Genomic DNA, 8,403 nt, shown 5'->3' with positions numbered 1-8,403 from the left:
ATTTATTAATATAATTTATAAACCAATCCACTACCCACTCATTACTAACTAAACCGCACACAAGTAGTAATCCAACTATAATATAAAAATCGTCATAAACACTACTAAAACACAATGAAATTATATATTCCTGAAAATGACATCTAATATTATTCGAGTCCGAATTGAAGCCCCAATTAAATTTAGATTGAATGGCTTATNTAAAGCACAATGAAATTATATATTCCTGAAAATGACATCTAAAATTATTCGAGTCCGAATCGATGCTCCAATTAAATTTAGATTGAATCGCTTATTTAGGAGGACACTTCCAATAAGATTGATTGAATTTAGAAATTTATGATTAAAGGTAAAGAAGTAATACATCCCGAATTAATTCATGCACTTTTTAAAATATAATTTTATAAATACTTATGATTTGTTTTAAAACCTTTATTATATTAATTTGAAAAAAAGTTACCTATGAAGTAACATCACATAATTGAGACGTAAGAATAATTAAGATGAACATAGTCTGATTTTTAAGTTTATCGATAATTTTTATTTACACACTTGAATGTATGATAATTTACTTCTATAGATATTTTCGCCTCAAATTTTTAAAAACACTAAATTGGCAGTAGATTTTCTTTTATTGCATTAATAATATGACGGGTTTATTAATTTGGAGGGGTTTAATTAGTTTTGGGTGGGTAGTTGNATGATAATTTACTTCTATAGATATTTTCGCCTCAAATTTTTAAAAACACTCAATTGGCAGTAGATTTTCTTTTGTTTCATTAATAATATGACGGGTTTATTAATTTGGAGGGGTTTAATTAGTTTTGGGTGGGTAGTTGATTGATTTATAAATTATACTAATAAATTAAATTATAACAAATAGTTGAGCGCCACGTATTTTAAAAAATATTTAAATAGTTTAAACATAAAATCGTTAAATAAGTGATCAATTTTGAGCAAATAGGTGGATGACAAGGGTATTTTGGATCCAATAGGTGGGTGGAAAGGATATTTTGGAGTCAATAGGTGGATGAAGGGTACTTTTGTACCATTTCTAATACTTTGAGGGTATTTTAGGCCATTTTCTGTTGTGTGTGTGTGTATATATATATATATATATATTCTTATTTTCTTCTTATTTTCCTTTTAATGTTGTTTAAAGAATTAATAATTTATTATTTCGTAAATAATTTATTCATCTTGGAATAATTTATTCATGAGAAATAATCATTATTCATCTTGGAATATTGCTAATATGTTTTTAAGAACCTATTTCTCATTATTTTTAATTTATTATTATTAGTAAAAAAAAATTTGCAACTTCAATGCAATTATTTGCGCGGATAAAATTACCTAGTTCTTAATAATTCATAAACATTTTAGTCCATTTTCTTTTATTTATATTCGGTCCATTTTTAGTTGTTATGATTTTCTTTTTATAATTAAATTATAGGTTTGAACTAATAGTATAAAATTTATTTCTTATCATATCAAAAATTATAATTTATAGTACTTTTTCTATAGTTTTTGAATATTAATTTTTTTATTTAAGATATCAAATTAATTTAATCTAATTTAACTTTAAAAATTAATAAAATTGACTTTGAAAAAATACAATCATAACGGAAAGAGTAATTAGAAATACCAAGTAAAATAACTCGTTTGCGAACCAAACAACCCCTAAAATGAATAATATAAGTGAGGTACAACAACCCTCAAACCCCTACTATTTGATGACCCTCGTTCATATCGATCAAAAAAACGCCCACCAACTCCATTTCTCCTTTCTCCTTTCTCTCTGAAAAAAAAGAAGAGAAAATGACTAGCATTTGTAAGCTCTCAAATCCATGCTTCAACTCAACTTCGTATGGTAGCAGATCTTCATCAACACCTAAGTTTGTTGTTCATCTTCGTACTAGCACCTTTAATCACACCCTCTCTGGCTCTAAATTATCACTTGTTATCAACCCTTCTATTAGGGCATCTTTGTGGTAAAATCTCTTATCTCTATGGAGTACTATTTTTTGTTCTACTTAGTGGTAGTTTGTGGAAAAGTTAATTGGAGGTGTGGATCCAGAATAAGGGTCGGTAGAGTTTGCTCTTTGATCTATGACCTTTTTGTATTGCTCAACTTCACTATTATTTGCTTCCTACGCAAAATTCATGTAGATAGCCTGTTCGATTCTGATGTGCTTGTGGAAATTGGTAACAATTCCTTTTCCGTATGGTTTCTACCCATACATTGAAAAAAATTGCCTTATTTTTACTGGAGGCATTTGAAACAACTAAAAGCATCATGACTCAAATTTCAGGGGATTCCCATTTTCTCCCATTTCTAGTGCAAAAAATTTAATCATATTTAATGTTTGACAGTGTCAAATGCTCCCAAGCTGATGGAAATGGAAGCTCAGTGAAGAAAACTACTCTCCATCATCTCTATGAGACGCAAGGACAGAGCCCATGGTATGACAATCTGTGTCGTCCCGTCACCGATCTCATTCCATTGATTGACAGTGGTGTCAGAGGTGTAACCAGCAATCCCGCGGTAAACTTTGCTCTACCGATAGGATACGCACCGTGTGCTCTATTTGGATAAAATTTCTACAGTTTCTAGTTTCTACTTGCTATTCCATGAACCTGTACCTAACTATTACTTTGATGATTGCAGATTTTCCAGAAAGCTATATCAACATCAAATGCTTACAATGACCAGTTCAGGTAATCTAGACTTTCAAGTGTTTCTCATCAGCTGAACGGATTTACAAACCGTTTTTTAGAGTAAAATTGGAGAGGAGACATAGAATGAGGACAATAACAAGAGTTGGTCTTGGGAAAGTATGATAAATGTTTCTGTTTGGTCAAATGTCCATACAAAGGTTGGATTTGGTAGGACTGTTCCACCCTTTGGCTCATGCTTGGAGCTTTATGACGAGCATCTGCGTGTTATGTAATACCATTACCAATGTTAATCAGATTGTTATAGTGTTCATAGACTTGCAATTCTATAGGATATTTTGTGTTTTTTTCCAAAGTTTCCTTTTGACACATATTACCTGAAATGCATCTATGATATTCTTCACTTTACGTCTAGCCCTGTTCGTACTTCCTGTTTTGCACTCTGCTTATCTTTATCCACTGCTCTTTACAGGGAACTTGTACAAGCTGGAAAAGATATAGACAGTGTGTATTGGGAACTTGTGGTAAAGGACATCCAAGATGCATGCAAACTCTTTGAGACAATCTATGATAAAACAGATGGTGGCGATGGGTACGTTTCTGTTGAAGTCTCACCTAGACTTGCTGATGATACAGAGGGGACTGTGGAGGCTGCAAAGTGGCTTCATAAGAAGGTTGAACGTTCCAATGTGTATATTAAAATTCCCGCTACTGCTCCATGCATTCCTTCCATCAAGGAAGTCATTTCACTTGGAATAAGTGTCAATGTGACGGTAAGTTGATTCATTGTCGCCTTTGTTGACAACTTGACAGTTCATGCATGAGATTGAAGGTTGCTTGTCTAGTGGTGCTTAAGACAGCTATCTGCATAGGGAATTAATTAGTGAATGGAGAATTATGTCTTTGCTGTGTAAAGAACCGTCATTCAGTTTTTCTTTTTAAATGTTTCATGTTTTCATTTGCCTTTTTGTACTTTATCGGTTTCTTGAATACTGAAGTAGATCCTATGTGTACGCACAGCTTATCTTTTCTCTTTCAAGATATGAAGCAGTCATTGATGCTTACCTTGATGGCCTTGAGGCCTCTGGGCTAAGTGATCTCTCCAGAGTCACAAGTGTTGCATCATTCTTCGTTAGTCGAGTAGACACACTTATCGACAAGTTGCTTGAGAAAATTGGAACTCCAGAGGCTCTTGATCTTCGTGGGAAGGTACCTACTACTTGTTCAAATTTTTCTACTCCTTTTAGGATGCAAGAGAAATACAAGTTCTGGATAACCTCAGGTTGTTGTACTTCCATTGCAGGCTGCAAATGCACAGGCTGCTCTAGCTTACGATCTTTACCAAAAGAAATTTTCTGGTCCTAGATGGGAGGCGTTGGTAAAGAAAGGTGCCAAGAAGCAGCGGCTGTTGTGGGCCTCAACTAGTGTTAAGAACCCAGCGTATCCCGACACTTTATATGTGGATCCTCTGATTGGACCGGACACTGTGAGTCATCTTCTCACCTTTTTGTGGTGATTGTAAATCCTTTAGAAGACATAAAACCACTTTTCTTGATTTGCCTCTTATTAAATATTACTTGGGGGCATTTGCACGAATCACCTTTTTTTAAGCCACTATTTAGGTAGCATTTGGTCATAGATTTTTGTATCAAATCTTGAAAATTTATCTTCAAATATCTGTTTGGCCATGAAATTTGATTAGATTTACAAAGCCACTATTTAGCTAGCGTTTGGTCATAGATTTTTGTATCAGATCTTGAAAATTTATCTTCAAACATCTGTTTGGCCATGAAATTTGATAAGATTTTCAAAATCCGATCTTTTTTTTTTTTCATGTTTCTATAAACTAGCTCACCAAGTAAAATGCATGTCCAATCACAACTTCTAGAACTGAAAATTTCAAGTTACATCTATGGCCAAACGGGAGCTTACATTCTTGTCTCCTGTTAAACTAGAGGGCTATATTTATCTGAAAAAAGAAAAAAGAAATCATAATATAGGACCTAGGCTAACGGGGACAAATATTAAAGATGTGAATAATCCGTATTACCTGTGTATGCATGAATGATGGTTGACCTCTACTAAAATTTCTGCTAGGTTTCAACAATGCCCGACCAGGCTCTTCAAGCATTTATTGATCACGGTTCTGTTGCAAGGACGATTGACGCAAACTTATCTGAAGCAGAAGGTATCTACAGCGCCCTCGAGAAGTTGGGTATTGACTGGGGCTTTGTCGGGTCTCAACTTGAATTGGAGGGTGTGGATTCTTTCAAGAAGAGTTTCGATAGCTTGCTTGACAGTTTGCAGGAGAAGGCAAACACACTCAAGTTAGTGAGCCTGTAAAACAAGAAGTTGTTCAATTTGCTAGGAGATATAATAACTGAATAAATGTTAAATTCTGTTTATCTGAGTTTTCTGCATTGTAATGTATAATCAGAGGATATTTGGTGGTAATACTTTTCTTTGTGAGAAATTTGATGTTGGTTTGGATTTTGTGGTTATCAAATATCAACCTTATATCCTTTCTATTTGGATCCTGTTCACTCAAATACTATATAGTACATTAATTTTTATTTCAAGGCAATTAAAGGTTAGTTTTGTGGTCCTCATTCTTGTTCTTACGTAGACATACAAATTTCTCTCTATATACAAATTTGCTCATACAGATTTCTGATTTTAAGTAGCTATATGAGTATTGTTTAGATTTGGTCATTTGGTTTGAATACTAAGTTATTACGAGATTATAATTCTTGGTTTAAGTTATTTCATTTGAGAGGTGGGATAAAATAACACCAAAGTTTGATGGGATGTTGAAATATCTAGAATTAAGTTAGGAACTAAATTTATATTTTGTTTAATTGATAGTAAAAATTTATCTTCAAAAGAACACCTAAGAATTTGATGAATGATTGAAATTGAGTATAAAGAAATTTAACATGGAGATCAATGAACCCATAGATGTACATGAAAAATAGATATATGAAAATTCAATTAATTCATTTTCAAAAATCCAAGATTTTGACTGCAAGAACAATATAAAGTCATTCATGTCAGCTCCTAACGAAGATAAAATTGAATTTAGAGGTTGTTTTCCTTAACGACGAAAATGTACTATTATAGTCACACGAAGGGTTGTCTAAAGTTTTTTTTTTAGTCTTCATTGCAACAAACGGAAACGTGAGAGGTAGAATTCAATCTAAAGATTTAGTTTAAAATCTCTAGTTGTCACATTTTTTTTTTCAACCCTGCTCTTTATAAAAAAAAATGAGAGTTTTGAATTATTTTTTTTCAAATTAAGGTGACATTTTAAAGAGAAATTATTTATTTTTACAAAGTAACAGTTTGAAATTGAGTTTTCATCTTATTTAAATACTTAATCAAAAGAAAATTTACTCTTCATTTTCTTGGTCCTCAAACTAGAAATTGAAGTAAAAAATTTTATTAATCAAGAAAAAGATATCAGATCTTTCGAATCTCATAGTTATAGTACAGATTGCTTTATTAATTTATATTTACTTGAATTAAGTTTTGGTATTTTGTTTTATTAGTTGTGAAGGTTTTTCAATCTTGCCATAAATTATTTATTATTCAAGATTTAAATTAGTATAATGTTCTTCGAGTAGTAAAATTTATCTAATCTATTATTATTGGACTAATGATGTGATTCGGGGCAAGAAGAAAAATGTGAGGAGGTTATTTTGTTCACTTCCCGCGAAGCGTATCCCTTTCATTCTCCTCTCACCGGCTCTACAACATTGTACTAAAATGGCGACGCCCTCTTTTTCATTTCATCCCATCCCAAATTTTACCATAAATTCTTCTTCTTCTTCATCATCATCCACGGTAACGTTTTCACTATGCATTTCTCAATTCCAATTACGTATCAATGTTATACTAATTTCTGCGTTTTTATTAGTTGCGGCACCGCCAGATCGTCCCCAGCTTAGACTTATCCACTTCCTCTGGTTGGTAATATTTTTCATTTTTTCCTGTTTTTGCTGATAGTTATGGTAGGAACAATTGATTCTGTGTTTTTACCAATTGAGTAGATGGTGATAAGGAAAATTGAACAATTCGATTTGAGGTGAAGTGTGTTTAATATATAGGTAGTGATAGTGAATTGTTAATACTTGGGGTGTGGAACTCCAGTGTGTTTTTGACCATTAACTATTTTTATTGTGAAATTTGACGTCCATTCGTTTTCACTGACCTCAGATGGTACTCAAAGCTTGGATTGTCGACTTGTATTCGATCGAAGACAAGTGTTGCTCTCGTCTGTGGGAGTTATAGCAACTTCCATTTGTAATGCTGGAAGGGCATCAGCTGAATTTGCTGACAGTAATATCTATTCTTTCTACATATATTTATTTCTTCTTATAATAGCATCATCAATTTATTATTTAACCTTTTATGGTTCTTAGCACTCTAAACTAACTCGACTTTTGAAATTATGGGTTTTGCTGTAGTGTTTGTTGTAATTTTAATGCTTTTCCTAAAAAATACTGGTTCACATGAACTGATATTCGCAGCTCTTCATATTACAAATATCACTTAAAGCTCCTAAGGAGCAAGCCTTTTTTTATCTACTGGGGGAAAGATGTGTTGTACGTGATGAAAGTGCCAAGTTGAATAAATTTCTATTACTTCTCTCAATGGGAGTTGGAGACAAGTGCTTCAACAAATTTGAACTTGCTAATATGTGCATCGCCAAAAAATTGAAATACAACTTTGAATCACGGGAAAATGTTGGAAAACTAATTTGAAGTAGTAGGATACCAAACGTTTTAAGATTTGGTATTTGCTAGTTTATTTAATTCATTTCAAGTTTGAATTTGTAGTCAAATTTATATAGGAATATGTTTTCTTTTTGAGCTAAATTAGGGTCCATATCGTAAGTAGTGGTGTTGCTAGTTATTTTCTATTGTGGGAAATCGTGGAGAATTCTAGAGAGCAATCAAAGATTTGTTATTTATGTATAAAATATTTTCCTTCAAGTGATCAATCTATTAATCTACTATTTCTCCATACCAAGCTAGTTGAGTAGGTTACATTAATTTTCTGAATCCATTCCCCTCTGTTTGGGCTTATGTCATAATAATACTAATCAATTTGTCTATCTTTTAAGCGACGTGGTAGCAGAAGTGGATAATGCCTATCTCAATGGGTTTAATTGAATCTAATACTCTTAAAACGGAGTATAAATGCATATGTGAAAGCCCACTAAATTTCAACAATATTATTTGTTGGTCCATAATTTTAAAAGTACATTGAGTTCAGTGTTAAGAATCTTAAAAGTTGAACACATCAAGTTTAAATTTTGGATCCGTCTCTACGTGACATCAACAAGTATAGATGGAATTTGAAGTTGAATATAAGCTCTTTACAAAGACTTTCCTTTTATTCCCTTTTCAATTGTATATTTGGCTATGGAAGAGGAAGAATTTTGGCTTTGCAGATATTTATCGGGAGTCCATATTTACAACTACTCCTGATTTAAGATGCTCTAAAGATGTTTAATTTTCTCTTTTTCTTTCTATTCACCTCACAACTGATTCATCTTGTAGACTGACCATTACTAACTTGATATGGTTTTATACCGTAGACCATGAATACTATTCATTTTGAGGTTCCCATTACATCGATCATAGTGCTTGTTTTGTAGTTAATCAGCAAGTAGTCTTTAACAAAGAAATGGGACATTTTGCCTCTAAATTTGGGGGGGGGGGG

General features: G+C 32.6%; 2 protein-coding genes and 1 long non-coding RNA gene across 4 annotated transcripts in view; 2 read left to right on the top strand and 1 right to left on the bottom strand.

The window, feature by feature from the left end:
• Positions 1-1,717: 1,717 nt before the first annotated feature.
• LOC107004732 (transaldolase) lies at positions 1,718-5,223 on the top strand. The gene is made up of 7 exons (XM_015203060.2): positions 1,718-1,991; positions 2,374-2,545; positions 2,669-2,718; positions 3,149-3,449; positions 3,697-3,885; positions 3,980-4,162; positions 4,774-5,223. The coding sequence occupies exons 1-7, from the start codon at positions 1,819-1,821 to the stop codon at positions 5,017-5,019; spliced, it is 1,314 nt and encodes a 437-aa protein (XP_015058546.1). The 5' UTR covers positions 1,718-1,818; the 3' UTR covers positions 5,020-5,223.
• Positions 4,480-4,866, bottom strand: LOC107004733. The gene is made up of 2 exons (XR_001454780.2): positions 4,727-4,866; positions 4,480-4,645 (listed from the first exon to the last, which is right to left on the bottom strand). It is a non-coding gene; the product is annotated as an uncharacterized LOC107004733 (long non-coding RNA).
• A 1,122-nt stretch (positions 5,224-6,345) lies between the features above and the next one.
• The window catches only part of LOC107002870 (peptidyl-prolyl cis-trans isomerase FKBP19, chloroplastic), a 5,158-nt gene continuing 3,100 nt past the window's right edge, over positions 6,346-8,403 (top strand). The window contains exons 1-3 of one of the 2 annotated variants that reach the window (XR_001454568.2): positions 6,346-6,519; positions 6,593-6,641; positions 6,892-7,014. Coding sequence is in view for 1 of the 2 variants with exons in the window: in XM_015201062.2 (XP_015056548.1) it covers positions 6,442-6,519; positions 6,593-6,641; positions 6,892-7,014 (250 nt within the window). In the remaining variant the exon portion in view is untranslated. The remainder of the gene's footprint in view (positions 6,520-6,592; positions 6,642-6,891; positions 7,015-8,403) is intronic. The other variant, XM_015201062.2, reaches the window with a different exon arrangement.

Source organism: Solanum pennellii, chromosome 11, assembly GCF_001406875.1.
Source record: "Solanum pennellii chromosome 11, SPENNV200".
NCBI lineage: Eukaryota > Viridiplantae > Streptophyta > Magnoliopsida > Solanales > Solanaceae > Solanum > Solanum pennellii.
The sequence above is the reverse complement of the archived record's forward strand: the minus strand, read 5'-3'. Positions and strand labels throughout refer to the sequence as shown.

What these genes read in the sequence shown, in the direction of transcription:
- LOC107004732 (XM_015203060.2), top strand. Translation starts at nt 1,819, where the DNA reads ATGACTAGCATTTGTAAGCTCTCAAATCCATGCTTCAACTCAACTTCG. An exon ending in CTCTTGATCTTCGTGGGAAG is followed by an intron (nt 3,886 to 3,979) that starts GTACCTACTACT and finishes CTTCCATTGCAG; the next exon opens with GCTGCAAATGCACAGGCTGC. An exon ending in CTCTGATTGGACCGGACACT is followed by an intron (nt 4,163 to 4,773) that starts GTGAGTCATCTT and finishes AATTTCTGCTAG; the next exon opens with GTTTCAACAATGCCCGACCA.